At 56.0% G+C, this 25,940-nt stretch overlaps 1 protein-coding gene across 1 annotated transcript in view; it reads right to left on the bottom strand.

Moving 5' to 3' along the window:
• Positions 1 to 25,940, bottom strand: part of ERC1 (ELKS/RAB6-interacting/CAST family member 1) — a 109,055-nt gene that overhangs the window by 59,272 nt on the left and 23,843 nt on the right. Inside the window, 10 exon segments of the mRNA XM_075343601.1 lie at positions 1,908 to 2,101; positions 5,100 to 5,240; positions 5,333 to 5,473; positions 5,569 to 5,706; positions 15,231 to 15,398; positions 16,423 to 16,590; positions 16,867 to 16,959; positions 19,960 to 20,115; positions 20,250 to 20,324; positions 25,066 to 25,482. Coding sequence (XP_075199716.1) covers positions 1,908 to 2,101; positions 5,100 to 5,240; positions 5,333 to 5,473; positions 5,569 to 5,706; positions 15,231 to 15,398; positions 16,423 to 16,590; positions 16,867 to 16,959; positions 19,960 to 20,115; positions 20,250 to 20,324; positions 25,066 to 25,482 — 1,691 coding nt within the window.

The following is a 25,940-nucleotide window of genomic DNA, read 5'->3' as shown; positions in this document are numbered from 1 at the left end:
GAGAAGATATAATGTGACGGGGGGGGAGGGGGAGAAGATATAATGTGACGGGGGAGGGGAGAGATATAATGTGACGGGGGAGGGGAGAAGATATAATGTGACGGGGGAGGGGAAAGGATATAATGTGACGGGGGGAGGGGATATAATGTGACAGGGGAGGGGAGAGGATATAAGGTGACAGGGGAGGGGAGAGGATATAATGTGACGGGGGAGGGGGGAGAGGATATAATGTGACGGGGGAGGGGGAGAGGATATAATGTGACGGGGGAGGGGAGAGGATATAATGTGACGGGGGAGGGGAGAGGATATAATGTGACGGGGGAGGGGGAGAAGATATAATGTGACGGGGGACGGGGGAGAAGATATAATGTGACAGGGGAGGGGAAGAAGATATAATGTGACGGGGGAGGGGGAGAAGATATAATGTGACGGGGGAGGGGGAGAAGAAATAATGTGACGGGGGAGGGGGAGAGGATATAATGTGACGGGGGAGGGGAGAGGATATAATGTGACGGGGGAGGGGAGAGGATATAAAGTGACGGGGGAGGGGGAGAGGATATAAAGTGACGGGGAGAGGATATAATGTGACGGGGAGGGGAGGGCATATAATGTGACGGCAGCAGGACGGGGGGGGGGAGATGGTCACAAGTCCCCTATATACCTCCACCTGCTGCCAGTGACTGGAAACACTCCACATACATCGGTCCTAATACGTCTCCACAGCTGAGGGTTTGTTACTTTATATCCAGTCTGGTCAGCGGCGGATGTGACAGGAGAACGCGCTGTGCAGATCCGATGCAACTGTAACAAACCTTCAGCTGCGAGTACAAATTGAAGGGCTTTAGACAAAAAAAGTTTCACTGACAGCAAGCGGGGATCTTGAAAATGGTGAAAAATACGTGTTAGAAAGTTGCAGCTTTATACAGACCGCCTCAGAAAGGGGGGTCCTCAGAATCGGGGAGCGGATCCAGATATATGACGGTAAGGATGCAAAACAGAGGATTGTAGCAGCAGGACGACAAACACCGGTCCCCCAGACACCTACAGCCCCCCCACCTCCCCCGCCAGTCCTGCAGACGCACTCCCGATCCTGGAGACGCCCCACGCACCCCCCCGGAGAACCGCGCCCCCCCCCCCCCCCCCCCGACCCCCAGTCCCTGAGACGCCTCAACCACGGAGACGCCCCCCCACCACCCCCGGTCCTGGAGACGACCGCCCCCAACCCCTGGTCCTGGAGACACCCCCCCCACCCCTGGTCCTGGAGACGCCCCCCCCCCCCCCAACCCCCCGGTCCGGAGACGCCCCCACGCACCCCCCGGAGATGCCCCCCCCCGACCCCCAGTCCCTGAGATGCCCCTCAATCCCGGAGACACCCCCCGACCCCCGGAGACGCCCCACGCACCCCCCGGAGACAACCCCCCCGACCCCCAGTCCCTGAGATGCCCCTCAATCCCGGAGACACCCCCCGACCCCGGTCCCGGAGACGCCCCACGCACCCCCCGGAGACAACCCCCCCGACCCCCAGTCCCTGAGATGCCCCTCAATCCCGGAGACACCCCCCGACCCCCGGTCCCGGAGACGCCCCACGCACCCCCCGGAGACGCCACCCCCCGGACCCCCCAGTCCCTTAGACGCCTCTCAACCACGGAGACGCCCCCCAACCCCCCGTCCACGAGATGCCCCCAAACCCCTGTTCCCCAAGACACCCCCCCCAACCCCCACTCCGTTATGGAAACGCCCCCCCCCCCACCCCACCCCTTCTAGAGGCGCCCCACACCCTGGTCCTGGACGTGCCCCGTGTGCAGATATTTTGCTGCGGTGCGGCCGCTCGATGACGGACTTGGGTGATGCAGAGCGGGGACAGGCGTCCTCCAGGGATGACGGTCACGTCCCCCCCGGCCGCTCACCTCTCCAGCTCGGCGATCTTCGTGTCCTTTTCGTTCTTCTCATTCTCCATCTCCTTCAGGATCTCCAGGAGCCGGTCCACCTCCGCCTGGGACTTGCCGGCCTCCTCCCGTAGCCTGGCCACCTCTTTCTCCAGCTGCTGGACCCGCTCGCTCCCCTCGGGGTTGGATTTTGCATCCTGCGCAGCATCATGGGCCTAATGAGAAAGGCAAACATTAAAGATGGGTCGGGGCATGACCAGCCCCGCGGCGGCCATATTGGTGGCACAGAACACCTGCTCATCCTTTTAGACGTTCAGTTCTCATCTCAGGGCAGGACGGTGACGTCGGCTGTCGGGCTCGCTCGCTTGGCACAGAAGCCAGCTTTGGTTTGTCATGACGCAAATATGGTGAACGCAGGAAGACTGCGCCCGGTGACTCACACCGTCCCGGAGCCGAGGTCACAGACACCAATCTTCCATGACAGGACGGGTGGCTGTGAGCAGCTGGCAGGGTCCGGGGGTGGAGGGGGTGCGATGGTCCGCAGCCCGCACCTCCCCCTCCCGGCTGCAGGGGGTGATAATTAACAGTCGCCTGTTTACACCCAGCACCATCCACAACACACGGGCGCTGTCACTGCCGGCCGGGGCGAGGGCACAGCAACGGCGGGGCGAGGGCAGGAAGACGAAAAAACACAGGACTAATCACAGGGCGACGCAGCAGATGAGGAGACGCACCCAGACAGGGGAACCCAAATGGGAAAGGAATGGTCAAACCGGCGCCATGTGACACTGACAACGTATGTAATAACCACTGAGCAGAGGTTACTGATCCTGAGTTACCTCCTGTATTATACTCCAGAGCTGCACTCACTATTCTGCTGGTGCAGTCACTGTGTACATACATTACATTACTGATCCTGAGTTACCTCCTGTATTATACTCCAGAGCTGCACTCACTATTCTGCTGGTGCAGTCACTGTGTACATACATACTTATCCTGAACTACCTCCTGTATTATACTCCAGAGCTGCGCTCACTATTCTGGTAACAGTTCAGGTAGTATGAAGGAGGATGAGGTGATAGTGATGAGGATGGCGTTTTACTTTATGAATAGTTGAAGTAATGAGCGCGCTTTAACCACCCAGGTTGGGGGGGGTGAACATAATCCCATTTTGCAGTATTAATATTGAGGGGCAGCGTGGGGGGGGGCGGGGCACAGTGTGGATGTGGGGCTACGTCATGCGGCGTCAGCGCTCACACAGGGGTCTCCATGCTGCGGGGACTTACTGCTTTTCCGAGGTGCTGGGACCCGTCTGACTGCTGCGATAAGGACAAGAAACAGGAGTCAGACGAGCGACACCGGCCGATCTACAGGCCACCGTCACCTGCGCTATATCCGGACCTTACACCCCTCCCCTCTAATATCGGGGGTCTCGCGCTCCCCACCTTCCCTCTAATATCGGGGGTCTCCCGCTCCTCACCTCCCCTCTAATATTGCGGGTCTCACGCTCCTTACCTTCCCTCTAATATCGGGGGTCTCGCGCTCCCCACCTTCCCTCTAATATCGGGGGTCTCCCGCTCCTCACCTTCCCTCTAATATCGGGGGTCTCCCGCTCCTCACCTTCCCTCTAATATCGGGGGTCTCCCGCTCCTCACCTTCCCTCTAATATCGGGGGTCTTGCGCTCCTCCCCTTTCCTCTAATATCGGGGGTCTTGCGCTCCTCACCTTCCCTCTAATATCGGGGGTCTTGCGCTCCTCCCCTTTCCTCTAATATCGGGGGTCTCGCGCTCCCCACCTTCCCTCTAATATCGGGGGTCTCCCGCTCCTCACCTTCCCTCCAATATCGGAGGTCTTGCGCTCCTCACCTTCCCTCTAATATCGGGGGGGGGGTCTCACACTCCTTACCTTCCCTCTAATATCGGGGGTCTCGCGCTCCTCACCTTCCCTCTAATATCGGGGGTCTCACCCTCCCCTCTCCTCACCTTCCCTCTAATATCGGGGGTCTAACGCTCCTCACCTTCCCTCTAATATCGGGGGTCTCGCGCTCCTCACCTTCCCTCTAATATCGGGGGTCTCGCGCTCCTCACCTTCCCTCTAATATCGGGGGTCTCGCGCTCCTCACCTTCCCTCTAATATCGGGGGTCTCCCGCTCCTCACCTTCCCTCTAATATCGGGGTCTCGCGCTCCTCACCTTCCCTCTAATATCGGGGGTCTCACGCTCCTCACCTTCCCTCTAATATCGGGGGTCTCGCGCTCCTCACCTTCCCTCTAATATCGGGGGTCTCGCGCTCCTCACCTTCCCTCTAATATCGGGGGTCTCGCGCTCCCCACCTTCCCTCTAATATTGGGGGTCTCGCGCTCCCCACCTTACCTCTAATATCGGGGGTCTCGCGCTCCTCACCTTCCCTCTAATATCGGGGGTCTCCCTCTCCTCACCTTCCCTCTAATATCGGGGGTCTCGCGCTCCCCACCTTCCCTCTAATATCGGGGGTCTCGCGCTCCCCACCTTCCCTCTAATATCGGGGGTCTCGCGCTCCCCACCTTCCCTCTAATATCGGGGGTCTCGCGCTCCCCACCTTCCCTCTAATATCGGGGGTCTCGCGCTCCTCACCTTCCCTCTAATATCGGGGGTCTTGCGCTCCTCCCCTTCCCTCTAATATCGGGGGTCTCACGCTCCCCTCTCCTCACCTTCCCTCTAATATCGGGGGTCTCGCGCTCCTTACCTTCCTTCTAATATCGGGGGTCTCGCGCTCCCCACCTTCCCTCTAATATCGGGGTCTCGCGCTCCCCTCTCCTCACCTTCCCTCTAATATCGCGGGTCTCCCGCTCCCCCGCTCCTCACCTTCCCTCTAATATCGGGGGTCTCGCGCTCCCCTCTCCTCACCTTCCCTCTAATATCGCGGGTCTCACGCTCCTTACCTTCCCTCTAATATCGGGGGTCTCGCGCTCCCCACTCCTCACCTTCCCTCTAATATTGGGGGTTTCACGCTCCTTACCTTCCCTCTAATATCGGGGGTCTAACGCTCCTTACCTTCCCTCTAATATCGGGGGTCTCGCGCTCCCCACCTTCCCTCTAATATCGGGGGTCTCGCGCTCCCCGCTCCTCACCTTCCCTCTAATATTGGGGGTTTCACGCTCCTTACCTTCCCTCTAATATCGGGGGTCTCGCGCTCCTCACCTTCCCTCTAATATCAGGGGTCTCGCGCTCCTCACCTTCCTGAGCTGGTTCTCCAGCTTCAGACATTCCTCCTTCCTCTGCTCCAGCGCGATCTCTAAGGATTTCAGTCTGGAGTCTTTCTTGAGGCCGGACGAGGCCAAGGTGGAGGCGTGTTCCTTCAGATCCAACAGTGAAGACTGCAGGGACCGGGAGAAGACGACAGACAGAAGAGGTTACACCGTGCGTGCACCGCATCCGGGCCGAGCCCCCCGCTGCTGTGCGGCCGCACCTCCTTCTCGGACAGGTCTCCCTGTAAGGTGCTGACTTTCTCGCGCAGCTCCTTCAGCTCCTTCTTGTAAGACTCCAGCTCCTCCTGCTTCTCGCGCTCGTCGCGGTCTCTCTGGTCCTTCAGACGTTCGATGATTCTCTCCTAAAAGAAAAACGAGACTCGTGTGAGAATTGATGGGAGATTCCCGTGTATAATGATCGATTGGTGATCGATTAACCCTGGAGATGCCGCTTCACCTTCTCGGCCAGCGCCTCCTCCAGGGTGGTCAGGGCAGTGTCGGTGTTGGTGGTGTCGGCTTGCAGGGACTTCACCCGCTCCTTCAGGCTGCTCAGCTGCTTCTCCTTGTCCCGCAGCTGCTCCTGAAGGTTCTCGATCTAGAGGACAAAGAGGAAAGATCTAGAACGCGAGGATCTGGCCACTCCGGCATCCGATAGTCCAGAAAGTCATTTGTGGCCATCGTAGAAGCAGGTAAGGAGCCGCCCTGACCCCAGGCGTGGGGCGACGGCTTCTCTCTAATTATCCGGCCACATCGCAGACGCCTGTGTACACAGGACGGGCCGGGCTCCCAAAAATACCCACCGCCAAAAATAGGCCACAGGACAACCCACAAGACAAGACGACTGTTGTCTGAAGACACCTCCAGGTGAAGGGTTAATGGCCGAGGCCAGCGGCGGCCCCCGATCACCGCCCTGTGTATTCTGCATTGCTCGGGACACATTCAGGGGTCATGAACCTTCCACTTAAAGGGCAACACCACAATATTACGGGGGATCTCTGCTCCCCTCTGAGATCATGGACTCACTAATGATCTGTGCAATTAAATTCAGCTTGTTCCTCGCTGGAAAAGCAAACTGAGGACTGGTCAATGCAAGCTATTGCTCTCTGTTATCAGCCATTTCAGTGAGATGAGAGACAGGTATTGTAGAAACATCCCGGCCCCCCAATGATCACTACTTAAAGGGTTTGGGCTAACAATAATTGTCGGGGGTCCGGCCACTGGGACCACCATCAATCTTCAGAGCCAAAGCATGAGCTCCTCCGCAGCCTTAATTCTCCCTATAAACTGCCAAAGATAGCCGAGTGTGTAAATCACAGCCGGCACCACTGCACCATGCTTTACACTGCAGCCACGCTCCATTACAGCACAGCTATTATCAATGACTCCAGCTGCATTACATAATGGCGTATGGGGAAGTCTGAAATCCACCTGTCCTCTGGAGATGATCCACCATGCTTTGTAGTGCAGCTCTGCTCCATTACAGCATAGTTACAGCTTCCCCCCTCTCTATACAGACACATCTGCAGGTTTTCCCTCGGCTCTCTATAAAGACACATCTACCTGCAGATGTGTCTATAGAGATCAAAGGAAAAACCTGCAGATGTGTCTGTATAGAGAGCGGAGGGAAAACCTGCAGATGTGTCTGTATAGAGAGGAGGGAAAACCTGCAGATGTGTCTATATAGAGAGAGGAGGGAAAACCTGCAGATGCGTCTATATAGAAAGCGGAGGGAAAACCTGCAGATGCGTCTGTATAGAGAGAGAAGGGAAAAACCTGCAGATGTGTCTGTATAGAGAGGAGGGAAAACCTGCAGATGTGTCTGTATAGAGAGCGGAGGGAAAAACCTGCAGATGTGTCTATACAGATCAGAGGAAAAACCTGCAGATGTGTCTGTATAGAGAAAGGAGGGAAAACCTGCAGATGTGTCTATAGAGAGAGGAGGGAAAACCTGCAGATGTGTCTGTATAGAGAACGGAGGGAAAAACCTGCAGATGTGTCTGTATAGAGAACGGAGGGAAACACCTGCAGATGTGTCTGTATAGAGAACGGAGGGAAACACCTGCAGATGTGTCTGTATAGAGAACGGAGGGAAAAACCTGCAGATGTGTCTGTATAGAGAGAGAAGGGAAAAACCTGCAGATGTGTCTGTATAGAGAGAGAAGGGAAAAACCTGCAGATGTGTCTGTATAGAGAGAGAAGGGAAAAACCTGCAGATGTGTCTGTATAGAGAGAGAAGGGAAAAACCTGCAGATGTGTCTGTATAGAGAGCGGAGGGGAAAACCTGCAGATGTGTCTGTATAGAGAGAGGAGGGAAAATCCTGCAGATGTGTCTGTATAGAGAGAGGAGGGAAAATCCTGCAGATGTGTCTGTATAGAGAAAGGAGGGAAAACCTGCAGATGTGTCTGTATAGAGAACGGAGGGAAAAACCTGCAGATGTGTCTTTTTAGAGAGAGGAGAGAAAACCTGCAGATGTGTCTGTATAGAGAACGGAGGGAAAAACCTGCAGATGTGTCTGTATAGAGAGCGGAGGGAAAAACCTGCAGATGTGTCTGTATAGAGAGCGGAGGGAAAAACCTGCAGAGGTGTCTGTATAGAGAGCGGAGGGAAAAACCTGCAGAGGTGTCTGTATAGAGAGCGGAGGGAAAAGCTGCAGATGTGTCTGTATAGAGAGCGGAGGGAAAAACCTGCAGATGTGTCTATAGAGAGTGGAAGGAAAACCTGCAGATGTGTCTGTATAGAGAACGGAGGGAAAACCTGCAGATGTGTCTGTATAGAGAACGGAGGGAAAAGCTGCAGATGTGTCTGTATAGAGAGCGGAGGGAAAAACCTGCAGATGTGTCTGTATAGAGAGCGGAGGGAAAGAAGGGAATTTTGTTACTTACCGTAAATTCCTTTTCTTCTAGCTCCTATTGGGAGACCCAGACGATTGGGTGTATAGCTACTGCCTCCGGAGGCCACACAAAGCATTACACTAAAAAGTGTAAGGCCCCTCCCCTTCTGGCTATACACCCCCAGTGGGATCACTGGCTCACCAGTTTTAGTGCAAAAGCAAGAAGGAGGAAAGCCAATAACTGGTTAAACAAATTCACTCCGAGTAACATCGGAGAACTGAAAAACCGTTCAACATGAACAACATGTGTACCCGAAAAAACCCAAAAATCCCGAAGGACAACAGGGCGGGTGCTGGGTCTCCCAATAGGAGCTAGAAGAAAAGGAATTTACGGTAAGTAACAAAATTCCCTTCTTCTTCGTCGCTCCATTGGGAGACCCAGACGATTGGGACGTCCAAAAGCTGTCCCTGGGTGGGTAAATTAATACCTCCAGTTAGAGCTGCAAAACAGCTCTCCCCTACGAGGAGGCAACCGCCGCCTGCAGGACTCCTCTACCTAGGCTGGCGTCTGCCGAAGCATAGGTATGCACCTGATAATGTTTGGTGAAAGTGTGCAGACTCGACCAGGTAGCTGCCTGGCACACCTGTTGAGCCGTAGCCTGGTGTCGTAATGCCCAGGACGCACCCACGGCTCTGGTAGAATGGGCCTTCAGCCCTGATGGAACCGGAAGCCCAGCAGAACGGTAGGCTTCAAGAATTGGTTCTTTGATCCATCGAGCCAGGGTGGCTTTGGAAGCCTGCGACCCTTTGCGCTTACCAGCGACAAGGACAAAGAGTGCATCGGAACGGCGCAGGGGCGCCGTGCGGGAAATGTAGATTCTGAGTGCTCTCACCAGATCTAACAAATGTAAATTCATCTCATACCGATGAACTGCATGAGGACAAAAAGAAGGCAAAGAGATATCCTGATTAAGATGAAAAGAGGATACCACCTTCGGGAGAAACTCCTGAATGGGGCGCAGCACTACCTTGTCCTGGTGGAAGACCAGGAAAGGAGCCTTGGATGACAGCGCTGCTAGCTCAGACACTCTCCGAAGCGATGTGATCGCAACGAGAAACGCCACCTTCTGTGACAGGCGAGAAAGTGAAACCTCCCTCAGAGGCTCGAAGGGCGGCTTCTGGAGGGCAACTAGTACCCTGTTCAGATCCCATGGATCTAACGGCCGCTTGTACGGGGGTACAATATGACAAACCCCCTGCAGGAACGTGCGCACCTTAGGAAGCCGTGCTAGACGCTTTTGAAAAAAGACGGATAGCGCCGAGACTTGCCCTTTAAGGGAGCCGAGCGACAAACCTTTTTCTAACCCAGATTGCAGGAAAGAAAGAAAGGTAGGCAATGCCAAAGGCCAGGGAGACACTCCCTGAGCAGAGCACCAGGATAAGAATATCTTCCACGTTCTGTGGTAGATCTTAGCGGATGTGGGCTTCCTAGCCTGTCTCATGGTGGCAACGACCCCTTGGGATAATCCTGAAGACCCTAGGATCCAGGACTCAATGGCCACACAGTCAGGTTCAGGGCCGCAGAATTCCGATGGAAAAACGGCCCTTGGGACAGTAAGTCCGGTCGGTCTGGTAGTGCCGACGGTTGGCCGACCGTGAGATGCCACAGATCCGGATACCACGCCCTCCTTGGCCAGTCTGGGGCGACGAGTATGACGCGGCTGTAGTCGGATCTGATCTTGCGTAGCACTCTGGGCAAGAGTGCCAGAGGTGGAAACACATAAGGGAGCCGGAACTGCGACCAATCTTGCACTAAGGCGTCTGCCGCCAGAGTTCTGTGATCGCGAGACCGTGCTATGAAGGTTGGGACCTTGTTGTTGTGCCTGGACGCCATTAGGACGACGTCCGGCCTTCCCCAGCGGCTACAGACTTCCTGAAACACGTCCGGGTGAAGGGACCATTCCCCTGCGTCCATGCCCTGGCGGCTGAGGAAGTCTGCTTCCCAGTTTTCTACGCCGGGGATGTGAACTGCGGATACGGTGGAGGCCGTGGCTTCCACCCACGTCAGAATCCGCCGGACTTCCTGGAAGGCTTGCCGACTGCGTGTCTCTCCTTGGTGATTGATGTATGTCACTGCTGTGGAGTTGTCCGACTGAATTCGGATCTGCTTTCCTTCCAGCCACTGCTGGAAGGCTAGTAGGGCAAGATACACTGCTCTGATTTCCAGAACATGGATCTGAAGGGTGGACTCCTGCTGAGTCCACGTACCCTGAGCCCTGTGGTGGAGAAAAACTGCTCCCCACCCTGACAGACTCGCGTCTGTCGTGACTACCGCCCAAGACGGTGGTAGGAAGGATCTTCCCTGTGATAATGAGGTGGGAAGAAGCCACCATTGCAGAGAGTCCTTCCGAAAAGGATACTTTCCTGTTCAGGGATGTTGACTTCCCGTCCCATTGGCGGAGAATGTCCCAATTAGAGGACGCAGATGAAACTGCGCAAACGGAACCGCCTCCATTGCCGCCACCATCTTCCCGAGGAAGTGCATGAGGCGTCTTAAGGAGTGCGACTGACCTAGACGGAGAGTCTGCACCCCAGTCTGTAGTGACCGCTGCTTGTCCAGCGGAAGCTTCACTAGCGCTGACAGGGTATGAAAACTCCATGCCAAGCTACGTTAGTGATTGGGTCGGTGACAGGTTTGACTTTGAAAAGTCGATGATCCACCCGAACGTCTGGAGAGTCTCCAGTGCAACATTCAGGCTGAGTTGGCATGCCTCTTGAGAGGGTGCCTTGCAAGTAGATCGTCCAAGTAAGGGATCACAGAGTGTCCCTGTGAGTGCAAGACTGCTACCACTGCCGCCATGACCTTGGTGAACACACGTGGGGCTGTCGCCAGCCCGAATGGCAGAGCTACGAACTGAAGATGGTCGTTTCCTATCACGCAATGTAGAAAAACATTGGTGCTCTGTAGCAATCGGCACGTGGAGATAAGCATCTTTGATGTCTATTGATGCTAGGAAATTTCCTTGAGACATTGAGGCAATGACGGAGCGGAGGGTATCATCCGGAACCGCCTGGCCTCCACGTGCTTGTTGAGCAGTTTTAGGCCCAGAACGGAACGGAAAGAGCCATCCTTGTTTGGCACCACAACCAGATTGGAGGAAAACCGTGTCTTGTTCCTGAAGAGGAACCGGGATAATCACTCCTTATGCCTGCAGAAGAGCATCGGCTCGGTGGGGAGGTGGGGACGTTCTGAAGAATCGAGTCGGAGGACGAGAACAGAACTCTGTCCTGTGCACGTGGGCACACTGTCCCTCACCCACCGGTCTGTGACCTGTGGCAGCTAAATGTCGCCAAAGGCGAGCGAGTCTGCCATCAACCGCGGATGCGGAAAGATGAGAGAGCTGAGAGTCATGAGGAGACCGCCTTGGTAGCGGTTCCTCCGGCTGCCTTCCTTGGGCGTGATTGAGCCCGGCCGGCAGCTGAGCCCCTCTGAGGCTTTTCAGCCCTTTTGGACGAGGACAATTGGGACCTGCCCGAGCCTGGGAAGGACCGAAACCTCGACTGTCCTTCCAGGACAGCATTAATAGAGTAAGTCGCAATGCAGACATTGCGAGGTTACGGACGCCCCTGCGGCACAGATGTACCTGTGCTCAAGACCAGCTGCGCAAGAACAGCTGAAGAGCTTAGGGTGCCCATACGGCTGTGAATGCCGGAGCAACCGACACGCCGATAGCCTCATAGACAGATTTCAACCAGAGTCCATCTGTCTGTCAATGGCATCTGTAAGTGAAGTCCCATCTCCACTGCAACTATGGCTCTAGCCGCAAGCCTGGAGATTGGAGAATCCACCCTTGGACCCTGGGTCCAACGCCTGACCACGTCAGGGGGAAAGTGATAACGTGTATCCGTAATACGTTTGGAGAAAACGCTTATCTGGGAAGCGTGGTGTTCCTGGACTGCTTCTCTGAAGTCAGCGTGGCCGGAACAATACTCAATATACGTTTGAGCTACTGAAATGGGACTTCTCCTGCTGTGAAGCTGACTCCTCCGCTGGGGGAGCTGAGGGAGAAAGATCCAACATTCCATTGATGGACGCTATAGGATCATGCCTTATGGCGTCACCATCCGGTGTATCCGGAGTGAGAGCGGTGTCAGGATCAAAGTCCTGATGAGCTACGTCTGCCTCATCATACAGAGAGTCTTCCTGGGACCCCCCCGGAGCACCGATTTTATTCCAAATGAGGGTGGCCAGGGAGCAATGATCCAGATTGCCCATGGCCTGTCCGGACTGCAAGTCTCTATCCCATTGCAACTCCGTCCCTGTCCTTGGACAGGGTTGAGAGGTGGTTCTTTTGGCCACGTCAAGTAGAGACCCCGGCTGACCAAGTGCTACAGGGGAGCATTGCACCCAATGGGGAGCAGTGCCGTGGAACAGTATCACATGCAGCAAAAACAGCATCGAAAGCCTGTGTTGCTTATATGCTGCTGCCGACTTATAGAGCCAAGAATGGCGACCGTACAGTGCAATGTATATCATACAAGCATAAAGTACAAATGAACACTGCAGCACATGCAATACAAGCAGCATAGAAAGCCTGCTTGTCTGCTGCTGTAGACTAGCCATCTAGGGGAATATAGCCCAGAATAGCGACCATACAGTGCAATGTATAGCATACAAGCATAAGTACAAATGAACACTGCAACACCTGCAATACAAGCAGCATAGAAAAAACCTGTGCCTCAGCACCCCTGCTTTTCTGCTGCTGTAGTCTAGTCATTCTAGGCGAAAATAGCCCAGACTAGCGACCGTACAGTGCAGTGTATAGCATACAAGCATAAATACACATGAACACTTCAGTACGTGCAATACAAGCAGCATAGAAAGCCTGTGCCTTAGCACCCATGCTTTCCTGCTGCTGATGTGTCGCCATCTAAGAGGGCATATAGCCCAAAATAGCGACCTATGCAGTGTACTTAAAATACAAATAGACAAACTGCGGTATTTAGTGTCAGCACCCCAGGTGCCGCTTACCGCCCGCCTATAAGCGGGTGTGTGGTCGCCCTAGTCCTGTTGTTTGCCCAGAGTCCGTTCTCTCAGCTCGGGCTGCAGGAATGGCTGCCGGCGTCCTTCTCCAGCTCGTGTGAGTAGGGGCGGGCCGTGGGCGTGCCCCAAGTCAGAGCGGGAAACCGGCGTCCCACAGTGTCTAGTGAGAGGGCTGGAGCATGTAAATAAGGCTCCAGCCCTCGGCGCTGCTGATTGTACAGCGTCTCTCCCCTACCCTGATTGACAGGGTGGGGGCGGGAACGAAGCGGAGCTAGGCCGCAAAAGCCGGGGACTGGATTTATAAGCGCCGCCGCCGTAAAAGCGCGGTCGGCGCTAAGTCCCCGGCGCACTACAAGTCCCAGCCGCGCCGCCGCTCCCGGAGCGTCCGGCGCGGTAGTTCCCAATAAATAAAGTCACTCAGCTAGGCTGCAGTGACTGTAACCCTTTACTGTCCCCGGCGCACTAGCACACCCAGCAAGTCTGGAGTGTGCGGTGCCTGTGTGTACGGGGACACAGAGTACCTGAATGGTGCAGGGCCATGTCCCTGAACGGCACTCCCGCTCCACATCCAGCAGGTTCTATGGGTCTGTGGATGGAGCCCGGCCTCAGGGCTTTGGGGCCGGTAAGATCCCACTTCCTCAGAGCCCCTCAGGGGGATGGGGAAGGAAAACAGCATGTGGGCTCCAGCCGCCGTACCAGCAATAGGTACCTCAACCTTACAAACCACCAGTGGGGTGAGAAGGGAGCATGCTGGGGGCCCTATATGGGCCCACTTTTCTTCCATCCGACATAGTCAGCAGCTACTGCTGACTAAACAGTGGAGCTATGCGTGGATGTCTGACCTCCTTCGCACAAAGCCGAAAACTGGTGAGCCAGTGATCCCACTGGGGGTGTATAGCCAGAAGGGGAGGGGCCTTACACTTTTTAGTGTAATGCTTTGTGTGGCCTCCGGAGGCAGTAGCTATACACCCAATCGTCTGGGTCTCCCAATGGAGCGACGAAGAAAGCTGCAGATGTGTCTGTATAGAGAACAGAGGGAAAAGCTGCAGATGTGTCTGTATAGAGAGCGGAGGGAAAAACCTGCAGATGTGTCTGTATAGAGAGCGGAGGGAAAAGCTGCAGATGTGTCTATAGAGATCAGAGGGAAAAGCTGCAGATGTGTCTGTATAGAGAAAGGAGGGAAAACCTGCAGATGTGTCTGTATAGAGAACAGAGGGAAAACCTGCAGATGTGTCTGTATAGAGAAAGGAGGGAAAACCTGCAGATGTGTCTGTATAGAGAAAGGAGGGAAAAGCTGCAGATGTGTCTGTATAGAGAACAGAGGGAAAACCTGCAGATGTGTCTGTATAGAGAACAGAGGGAAAACCTGCAGATGTGTCTGTATAGAGAACAGAGGGAAAACCTGCAGATGTGTCTGTATAGAGAGCGGAGGGAAACTGAGTGTTTACACTGTATATAGTTATACAGCTGCATTGTCTACTGGAACTGGAGGAAGCCTGAAATCCCTTTCCGTTCATAATAAAGGATCAGGTGGTTTCCTTACTCTCCGCCATGCTTTGCACTGCAGCTACACTTACAATAAGTAGATGTGAGATGAAATAGGTTTAACCTACACAGATTAGAGTAGTACTATCTATCCCAGCAAGTCATGCAAATCACAACCACTGCTGCCTGTGAATGGGGATCACCAGACAGGGACAGTAATATGGAGATCGGTGTTCTGACGGCGCCATCTAGTGGCAGAAACAAAGAACTGCACCCCACAACATCACATCAGTCACTTACAAGCTACCAGAGGTATTTGAGGACAAACCCCCACATCTCCCACAGCCCGAGGGGACCCCGCGCCCCCCACAGCCCGAGGGGACCCCGCACCTCCCACAGCCCGAGGGGACCCCGCGCCCCCCACAGCCCCAGGGGACCCCGCGCCCCCCAGGGGACCCCGTGCCCCCCACAGCCCCAGGGGACCCCGCGCCCCCCACAGCCCCAGGGGACCCCGCGCCCCCCACAGCCCCAGGGGACCCCGCGCCCCCCACAGCCGAGGGTTTGTTACATTTCTCTCTGGTCTTGGCCATTGCTTCGACTCTGGACTGATACATTGCAACAAATTCTCAGGACAGAGATTTTCGCTGCTAATAACAAGCCCCGGCGCCGCTGTGAGAATTACTGCCTCAGAATAACTTTCCCTCCTGCAGGTGGAGAAGCGTGTTCATCCGCTGACAGGAAGAAGAGTGCGGCGCTCACCTTCTTCTGCAGCACGTTCACTTTCCTCTCCTTCACGTCCAGCATGTCCTTGAGGTCGTGGATCTCCCCGGACAGGGTGCCCTTCTCCTCCGACATCTCCTGGATCTGCTTCGTCTTCTTGTTCAACATGGTCTCCTTCTCCTCCAGCCGCAGGCGGAGCGCGTCCACCTGTGAGCAAGGGCGGCACATCAGCCGGACTCCTCCCACAACTTCATGACTCCTCCCACCTACAACAGACCTGCCCAGACTCCTCCCAGTAGTCGCATGTGCCCTGCCCTGACTCCTCCCAGTAGACGCATGTGCACTGCCCTGACTCCTCCCAGTAGACGCATGTGCACTGCCCTGACTCCTCCCAGTAGATGCATGTGCAGTGCCCTGACTCCTCCCAGTAGATGCATGTGCAGTGCCCTGACTCCTCCCAGTAGTCGCATGTGCAGTGCCCTGACTCCTCCCAGTAGTCGCATGTGCAGTGCCCTGACTCCGCCCAGTAGACGCATGTGCAGTGCCCTGACTCCGCCCAGTAGACGCATGTGCAGTGCCCTGACTCCGCCCAGTAGATGCATGTGCAGTGCCCTGACTCCTCCCAGTAGTCGCATGTGCAGTGCCCTGACTCCTCCCAGTAGATGCATGTGCAGTGCCCTGACTCCTCCCAGTAGATGCATGTGCAGTGCCCTGACTCCTCCCAGTAGATGCATGTGCAGTGCCCTGACTCCTCCCAGTAGATGCATGTGCAGTGCCCTGACTCCTCCCAGTAGATGCATGTGCAGTGCCCTGACTCCTCCCAGTAGATGCATGTGCAGTGCCCTGACTCCTCCCAGTAGATGCATGTGCAGTGCCCTGACTCCTCCCAGTAGTCGCATGTGCACTGCCCTGACTCCTCACAGTAGTTGTATGTGCACTTCCCTGACTCCTCCCAGTAGATGCATGTGCAGTGCCCTGACTCCTCCCAGTAGTTGCATGTGCACTTCCCAGACTCCTCCCAGTAGATGCATGTGCAGTGCCCTGACTCCTCCCAGTAGATGCATGTGCACTGCCCTGACTCCTCCCAGTAGATGCATGTGCACTGCCCTGACTCCTCACAGTAGTTGCATGTGCACTTCCCTGACTCCTCCCAGTAGTTGCATGTGCACTTCCCCGACTCCTCCCAGTTGTCACATGTGCCCTGCCCTGACTCCTCCCACTCCCCGCTCACCTCGGTCTGCAGGATGGCGGCGCGCTGCTCCTTGGCGGTCAGCGACTCCTTCAGGACCTCCACGTGCTGCTTGCTGTCGGAGAACTGGTTGTTGAGCGTCTCCAGCTTGGTCTGCAGGGCCAGCAGCTCCGTGTCCTTCCGGGAGAGCTCCTGCTTCACCTGCCCGATCTGTAGGGGGCGACAAGGAAAAACTGAGAACAAGATGGCGGCCACCGCCAGGGGAGTCCCGGAGCATCATACGAGAGAAATACAACCAAATCCAGGAGAGAGCGCCCCCCACAGGAGAGCAGCACCCCCAGAAATACAAGGCCCAGCCATATCAGATGCTGGGCCCGCAGTAATGGCAGAGGTTAGTGCCGGTGATTGATAGAGGAAGGTGTTAGAGGCAGCGCAGACCGCCAGGAAGAGGCAGGGAAAGCAGCGGACAGACACCGGGAGCCTTACTCCAGACTGCTCCGTCTGCAGAGCTGACACTCGTCTCCGCAGCTCCTCCGCCTGGCTCTCCTTTGTAGTCAGCTCCTCTTTCAGCTGCTCTACCTGTCAGGAAACACAATACTCAGTGCGGCCGTAACGAGACCACCCAAACTAAGCCCCCCCGCATCAGTGCGCACAGCGCCTCACTATAAACATGTCTGACACACTGTAACAAATCCTCAGACGCGTCAGCTTTCACTCTCTGTTTTCAGAGAATACAAGAAGGATGACAAGGGCTGCACTGCCACCTAGTGGTACAGTCACACATTACTCCGCAGCACAAATCCGCAGCACAGCTTCATCCCATTCATCAGGAGGCGTCTGATCGGCTCCAAATGTATTCTGCAGCCGGACAACAACCCCCAGCATCAGCCGATGTCATCAATAACGACGAGCCCTGGAGGTGACAATCCGCAGAGACGGATCTCATCATTGGATCTGTCTGGGATCAAGAGATCGAAGGATCCGCACAAGAGTCACACACAGAGGATCCAGGAGATCCGGGGTCCAAGATGATGGGAACAACCTCCTGCCGAGATCCTCCATAACCGGTGCGCAAGTGACGAGAAGAAGGGACGGAGGCGATGGGCGGTCACTGAATACAGAGGACAGAGGAGACGGGCGGTCATCAAATACTGATGACGGAGAAGACAGGCGGTCACTGAATACTGAGGACAGAGGAGACGGGCGGTCATCAAATACTGATGACGGAGAAGACGGGCGGTCACTGAATACAGAGGACAGAGGAGATGGGCGGTCATCAAATACTGAGGACGGAGAAGACAGGCGGTCACTGAATACTGAGGACAGAGGAGACTGGCGGTCATCAAATGCTGAGGACGGAGAAGACAGGCGGTCACTGAGTACAGAGGACAGAGAAGACGGGCGGTCACTGAATACAGAGGACAGAGGAGACGGGCGGTCATCAAATACTGAGGACGGAGAAGACAGGCGGTCACTGAATACTGAGGACAGAGGAGACGGGCGGTCACTGAATACTGAGGACGGAGGAGACGGGCGGTCACTGAATAAAGAGGACAGAGGAGACGGGCGGTCACTGAATACAGAGGACGGAGGAGACTGGCGGTCACTGAATACTGAGGACGAGGGAGACGGGCGGTCACTGAATACTGAGGACGAGGGAGACGGGCGGTCACTGAATACTGAGGACAGAGGAGACGGGCGGTCACTGAATACTGAGGACAGAGGAGACAGGCGGTCACTGAATACTGAGGACAGAGGAGACGGGCGGTCACTGAATACTGAGGACGAGGGAGACGGGCGGTCACTGAATACTGAGGACGGAGGAGACGGGCGGTCACTGAATACAGAGGACGGAGGAGACGGGCGGTCACTGAATACAGAGGACAGAGGAGACGGGCGGTCACTGAATACTGAGGACGAGGGAGACGGGCGGTCACTGAATACTGAGGACGGAGGAGACGGGCGGTCACTGAATACTGAGGACGGAGGAGACGGGCGGTCACTGAATACTGAGGACGGAGGAGACGGGCGGTCACTGAATACAGAGGACAGAGGAGACGGGCGGTCACTGAATACGGAGGACGGAGGAGACGGGCGGTCACTGAATACAGAGGACAGAGGAGACGGGCGGTCACTGAATACTGAGGACGGAGGAGACGGGCGGTCACTGAATACTGAGGACGGAGGAGACGGGCGGTCACTGAATACAGAGGACAGAGGAGACGGGCGGTCAATGAATACAGAGGATGGAGGAGACGGGCGGTCAATGAATACAGAGGATGGAGGAGACGGGCGGTCACTGAATACAGAGGACGGAGGACAGAGGAGACGGGCGGTCACTGAATACTGAGGACGAGGGAGACGGGCGGTCACTGAATACTGAGGACGGAGGAGACGGGCGGTCACTGAATACGGAGGACGGAGGAGACGGGCGGTCACTGAATACTGAGGACGGAGGAGACGGGCGGTCACTGAATACTGAGGACGGAGGAGACGGGCGGTCACTGAATACTGAGGACGGAGGAGACAGGCGGTCACTGAATACGGAGGACGGAGGAGACAGGCGGTCACTGAATACGGAGGACGGAGGAGACGGGCGGTCACTGAATACTGAGGGCGGAGGAGACGGGCGGTCACTGAATACTGAGGGCGGAGGAGACGGGCGGTCACTGAATACTGAGGGCGGAGGAGACGGGCGGTCACTGAATACTGAGGACGGAGGAGACGGGCGGTCACCGAATACTGAGGATGGAGGAGAGGGGCGATCACCGAATACTGAGGATGTAGGAGACGGGCGGTCACTGAATACCGAGGACGGAGGAGACGGGCGGTCACTGAATACTGAGGATGGAGGAGACGGGCGGTCACTGAATACTGAGGATGGAGGAGACGGGCGTTCACTGAATACTGAGGACGGAGGAGACGGGCAGTCACTGAATACGGAGGAGACGGGCGGTCACCAAATACTGAGGACGGAGGAGACGGGCGGTCACCGAATACTGAGGATGGAGGAGACGGGCGGTCACCGAATACTGAGGATGGAGGAGACGGGCGGTCACCGAATACTGAGGATGGAGGAGACGGGCGGTCACCGAATACTGAGGATGGAGGAGACGGGCGGTCACCGAATACTGAGAGCATTTATATTTCCCTCTGTGTTATCTATTACTTCTATTGTGGAGGCCTGTACTCCGCAGTTTTCCTGACACTGCTGCTCTTTACAGTATTACTAGTGATGGGCGAGTAGTTAATATTCCGGTTCGGATTACTCGTCTCTAATATTTCGGACTATTCCAATTTGTCGTAAATAAACCTCGTGCAGACCAGTGAGGGACGGAGCATTTTCTGGCCGTGCCGATTACTGGAATAGCACGCGGTATTTGGTATTATCCCACACGTTACTATTCGCCCATCACTAATTATTACTTATCATGAGGAAAGTCTAGCTGTGAGGCTGCAGAACAGTGAGTGCAGCTCTGAAGTTTGCTTTGCATATGGAGGTGGAGGAGCCTGGAAATCTCTTGCCTCTAGAGATGGGGGTCTCGGCGCTGAGCTCTCGGGGGCGGCCTCGTCCCTTACCTTGTTCTTCATGAACTTGGAGTGGCTGCGGTACACCTCCATCTGCTTCATCTCCTCCTCCCGCTCCTCGTTGCTCAGGGCCCCGTTAGATTTCAGCATCTGGATCTCGTCCTCCAGATCCCGGAGGCCGCGCTCCATGGACGTGATCTTAGAGTCCTGGAAAAACAACCGTGATCAGGTGACTGACGAGCCAATATGGCTGCTCGAGCAGCGTGGCGGTGATGGATCTGCATGTAACATTTAGTGACGGGTGCCCTTTAAGGCCATGCGTCGTGCAGGGGGTCCCGTACCTTCATCTCGATCACGGTCTGCAGGGCTTTCGTCTTGGCAGAATCCGGTGCGTTCTCAAAGCGTCGGTGGATTTCCTGCAAAAAAAAAAAAAAAAAAACAGTCAGGTGAGACGTCGGCTTCCCACTCTTCCCGCTCCCTGCCCCCCCGGGAACGGCACCGCCAGACGCCGCGCCACAACACAACCGTTACCAGGAGAGGACGCAGCGTGAGCTCCCCGCGGCACAGATCCCTGCGGCAGGTTACTCGAGGCAAAGGAAGGAGTACGGGTGTCTGTCTGTATTAACCCCTGAGGCTCAATGGCCCTGGGGGGTCCACACGGGGGGACACTACGCAATGTTTGAGATGATGGAGGGACAGAAAGTGAATAGCATCATTCTGCCACCCTGCTCTACGGCGGGCATCGGGGGCGGATATGGATACGAAGCAGGGAGACCCCCAACGATAATGAGCTCAGGATCTACAGCAGCTGCAGTCCCCGTCTCATCCACTAGATGGCAGCCCGAATGTCTCCACATAGCTCTAGTTACAGCACCGGTGACCCCAAAGTGGGTGGAGCTACGTGGTCTAAGGGGATTTCTGTATCTGACCCGTGACCGGGAGATCTGCCGGCGTTTATAGTAACGCACCCTGATGTGATATGCAGGGATCGGGGAAAGCTGGGTGATCACTCTGTGGGAGCTGCAGATGCAGTCTCTGTTATCAGCCAGCTTTAACCAGTGCTGTATTATACCCAGCTCAAAGCCGAAGTGACCACTTCACCAGCCTCGGATGCTGGGAGTGGGTGGGGGAGGGGAGATCTGCAAAAGTTGGGTGCATATTAAATTTTAAGGGTTAATACAAGTTGGAAGGGGCAGGTTCAGCGGTGTACAGGCCTCCGGGGGCAGGGGTGGTGGTGTACGGGCCTCCGGGGGCAGGGGTGGTGGTGTACGGGCCTCCGAGGCAGGGGTGGCGGCGGACGGGCCTCCGGGGGCAGGGGTGGCGTCGAACGGGCCTCCGGGGGCAGGGGTGGCGTCGAACGGGCCTCCGGGGGCAGGGGTGGCGGAGGACAGGCCGCGGGGGCAGGGGTGGCGGAGGACAGGCCGCGGGGGCAGGGGTGGCGGAGGACAGGCCGCGGGGGCAGGGGTGGCGGAGGACAGGCCGCGGGGGCAGGGGTGGCGGAGGACAGGCCGCGGGGGCAGGGGTGGCGGAGGACAGGCCGCGGGGGCAGGGGTGGCGGAGGACAGGCCGCGGGGGCAGGGGTGGCGGAGGACAGGCCGCGGGGGCAGGGGTGGCGGAGGACAGGCCGCGGGGGCAGGGGTGGCGGAGGACAGTGGACAGGCCGCGGGGGCAGGGGTGGCGGAGGACAGGCCGCGGGGGCAGGGGTGGCGGAGGACAGGCCTCGCTTCCCTGCAAAAATAAAAAACAACTACAGAGCCGGAGGATTTATCAGACACCCATGGCCGCCATGGTAACCATCTCCATGGAAACAGCAGAGTAGCCGTCTGTTTAATGTACCCGGCATGCGGCTGCGGCATGGAGACATTAACCCTCAAACTGCCGGGACGATGACGAGGGAAGAAAAAAAAAAGAAAATACTCCGATGACAACCGGCAAAATAAAACTGACGCTGCAGCTTTAGTGAAAGGAGGACGCGGCGGTAATGACCTCTCTGTATGTTGTGAGTGGAGGACGCGGTGGTACTGACCTCTCTGTATGTTGTGAGTGGAGGACGCGGTGGTACTGACCTCCCTCAGCATGTTGTGAGTGGAGGACGCGGTGGTAATGACCTCTCTGTATGTTGTGAGTGGAGGACGCGGTGGTACTGACCTCTCTGTATGTTGTGAGTGGAGGACGCGGCGGTAATGACCTCTCTGTATGTTGTGAGTGGAGGACGCGGTGGTAATGACCTCTCTGTATGTTGTGAGTGGAGGACGCGGCGGTAATGACCTCTCTGTATGTTGTGAGTGGAGGACGCGGTGGTAATGACCTCTCTGTATGTTGTGAGTGGAGGACGCGGCGGTAATGACCTCTCTGTATGTTGTGAGTGGAGGACGCGGTGGTAATGACCTCTCTGTATGTTGTGAGTGGAGGACGCGGCGGTACTGACCTCTCTGTATGTTGTGAGTGGAGGACGCGGTGGTACTGACCTCCCTCAGCATGTTGTGAGTGGAGGACGCGGTGGTAATGACCTCTCTGTATGTTGTGAGTGGAGGACGCGGTGGTAATGACCTCTCTGTATGTTGTGAGTGGAGGACGCGGCGGTACTGACCTCTCTGTATGTTGTGAGTGGAGGACGCGGTGGTAATGACCTCTCTGTATGTTGTGAGTGGAGGACGCGGCGGTAATGACCTCTCTGTATGTTGTGAGTGGAGGACGCGGCGGTAATGACCTCTCTGTATGTTGTGAGTGGAGGACGCGGTGGTACTGACCTCTCTGTATGTTGTGAGTGGAGGACGCGGTGGTACTGACCTCTCTGTATGTTGTGAGTGGAGGACGCGGTGGTACTGACCTCTCTGTATGTTGTGAGTGGAGGACGCGGCGGTAATGACCTCTCTGTATGTTGTGAGTGGAGGACGCGGCGGTAATGACCTCTCTGTATGTTGTGAGTGGAGGACGCGGCAGTAATGACCTCTCTGTATGTTGTGAGTGGAGGACGCGGCGGTACTGACCTCTCTGTATGTTGTGAGTGGAGGACGCGGCGGTAATGACCTCTCTGTATGTTGTGAGTGGAGGACGCGGCGGTAATGACCTCTCTGTATGTTGTGAGTGGAGGACGCGGCGGTAATGACCTCTCTGTATGTTGTGAGTGGAGGACGCGGCGGTAATGACCTCTCTGTATGTTGTGAGTGGAGGACGCGGCGGTACTGACCTCTCTGTATGTTGTGAGTGGAGGACGCGGCGGTAATGACCTCTCTGTATGTTGTGAGTGGAGGACACGGTGGTAATGACCTCTCTGTATGTTGTGAGTGGAGGACGCGGTGGTACTGACCTCTCTGTATGTTGTGAGTGGAGGACGCGGCGGTACTGACCTCTCTGTATGTTGTGAGTGGAGGACGCGGTGGTACTGACCTCCCTCAGCATGTTGTGAGTGGAGGACGCGGTGGTAATGACCTCTCTGTATGTTGTGAGTGGAGGACGCGGTGGTAATGACCTCTCTGTATGTTGTGAGTGGAGGACGCGGTGGTACTGACCTCTCTGTATGTTGTGAGTGGAGGACACGGTGGTAATGACCTCTCTGTATGTTGTGAGTGGAGGACGCGGTGGTAATGACCTCTCTGTATGTTGTGAGTGGAGGACGCGGCGGTAATGACCTCTCTGTATGTTGTGAGTGGAGGACGCGGTGGTAATGACCTCTCTGTATGTTGTGAGTGGAGGACGCGGTGGTAATGACCTCTCTGTATGTTGTGAGTGGAGGACGCGGTGGTAATGACCTCTCTGTATGTTGTGAGTGGAGGACGCGGCGGTAATGACCTCTCTGTATGTTGTGAGTGGAGGACGCGGTGGTACTGACCTCTCTGTATGTTGTGAGTGGAGGACGCGGTGGTACTGACCTCTCTGTATGTTGTGAGTGGAGGACGCGGTGGTACTGACCTCTCTGTATGTTGTGAGTGGAGGACGCGGCGGTAATGACCTCTCTGTATGTTGTGAGTGGAGGACGCGGCGGTAATGACCTCTCTGTATGTTGTGAGTGGAGGACGCGGCGGTAATGACCTCTCTGTATGTTGTGAGTGGAGGACGCGGTGGTACTGACCTCTCTGTATGTTGTGAGTGGAGGACACGGTGGTAATGACCTCTCTGTATGTTGTGAGTGGAGGACGCGGTGGTAATGACCTCTCTGTATGTTGTGAGTGGAGGACGCGGCGGTAATGACCTCTCTGTATGTTGTGAGTGGAGGACGCGGTGGTAATGACCTCTCTGTATGTTGTGAGTGGAGGACGCGGTGGTACTGACCTCTCTATTTTGTGAGTGGAGGACGCGGTGGTACTGACCTCTCTGTATGTTGTGAGTGGAGGACGCGGTGGTAATGACCTCTCTCTATGTTGTGAGTGGAGGACGCGGTGGTAATGACCTCTCTGTATGTTGTGAGTGGAGGACGCGGTGGTAATGACCTCTCTGTATGTTGTGAGTGGAGGACGCGGTGGTAATGACCTCTCTGTATGTTGTGAGTGGAGGACGCGGTGGTAATGACCTCTCTGTATGTTGTGAGTGGAGGACGCGGTGGTAATGACCTCTCTGTATGTTGTGAGTGGAGGACGCGGTGGTAATGACCTCTCTCTATGTTGTGAGTGGAGGACGCGGTGGTACTGACCTCTCTGTATGTTGTGAGTGGAGGACGCGGTGGTAATGACCTCTCTGTATGTTGTGAGTGGAGGACGCGGTGGTACTGACCTCTCTATTTTGTGAGTGGAGGACGCGGTGGTACTGACCTCTCTGTATGTTGTGAGTGGAGGACGCGGTGGTAATGACCTTTCTCTATGTTGTGAGTGGAGGACGCGGCGGTGCTGACTTCTCAGTATGTTGTGAGTGGAGGACGCGGCGGTACTGACCTCTCTGTATGTTGTGAGTGGAGGACGCGGCGGTAATGACCTCTCTGTATGTTGTGAGTGGAGGACGCGGCAGTAATGACCTCTCAGTATGTTGTGAGTGGAGGACGCGGTGGTAATGACCTCCCTCAGCATGTTGTGAGTGGAGGACCCGGCGGTACTGACCTCCCTCAGCATGTTGTGAGTGGAGGACGCGGCGGTACTGACCTCCCTCAGCATGTTGTGAGTGGAGGACGCGGCGGGTACTGACCTCCCTCAGCATGTTGTGAGTGGAGGACGCGGTGGTACTGACCTCCCTCAGCATGTTGCTCTCCTTCTCCTTCTGGTCCAGCAGACTCTCCAGGTGGTGGACGTGCATCTCGGCCTCGGCCAGCCGGCGCGTCCTCTCGTGGTCCTCTTCCATCACCTTGGAGGACACCCCCTTGCTCTGCAGCATCTCCAGTAGTTTCTTGATGGACTCGTCCCTGGCGTTTAGCGTCTGCTTCTGCGTCTCGATGCGCAGCTCCATCTCCTCCAGCGTCTTGCGCAGCAGGAACAGCTCCTTGTTTTGGCGGTCGTGCTCGGCATGGAGGATGCGGAAGTTTTCCTCGGTGGGTTCGGAGGTGAAGACCTCCTTGGTGCGACCTCCGCTGTCCTGCTGGAAGAGCTGGTTGAGGTCGCGCTGGATGCGCAGCTCGTCCTGCAGCGCCTGCACAGTCATCTGTAGATGCTGAAAACACAAAAGGAGAAAAAGAATCAGAAACTCATAAATATAAAAGGCTGACAACAGAGAGCACTAGAGGACACAAGCACGCCATCTGTCACCTCCGCCGGACTGCGGCCATGTTGGCTCAGATACCAGACAGCCGGCCGCGCCCACCGCGACTTTTCTCATGTCAAGTGTCCGCAGATGGCGATAACGTACGGCCTCGTCCATCAGAGCAGACGGCCGGGGACGCACTTCTCTTTGTGACTCGCCGCTCTGCAATATCCTCTACGGCCATAAATCGCGGATTCCCGAGGACTCGTCCAGACAGAAGGACAATGGCTGCCCGAGTCATCCTCCCACCCGACACAGACAGGGAGGATAATGGGGGTCGTCAGCCGAGAAAACACACAATGTCCTCACCACAAGGAGCACGGGGTCATTCAGGGTGAGGACAAAACGGCAAAAAGAGGATGAAAAAT

The sequence above is a fragment of the Anomaloglossus baeobatrachus genome, chromosome 4 (assembly GCF_048569485.1).
Source record: "Anomaloglossus baeobatrachus isolate aAnoBae1 chromosome 4, aAnoBae1.hap1, whole genome shotgun sequence".
In the NCBI taxonomy this organism is placed as follows: domain Eukaryota; kingdom Metazoa; phylum Chordata; class Amphibia; order Anura; family Aromobatidae; genus Anomaloglossus; species Anomaloglossus baeobatrachus.
Note: the sequence above shows the minus strand (reverse complement) of the source record. Positions and strands in the feature narration are given on the sequence as shown.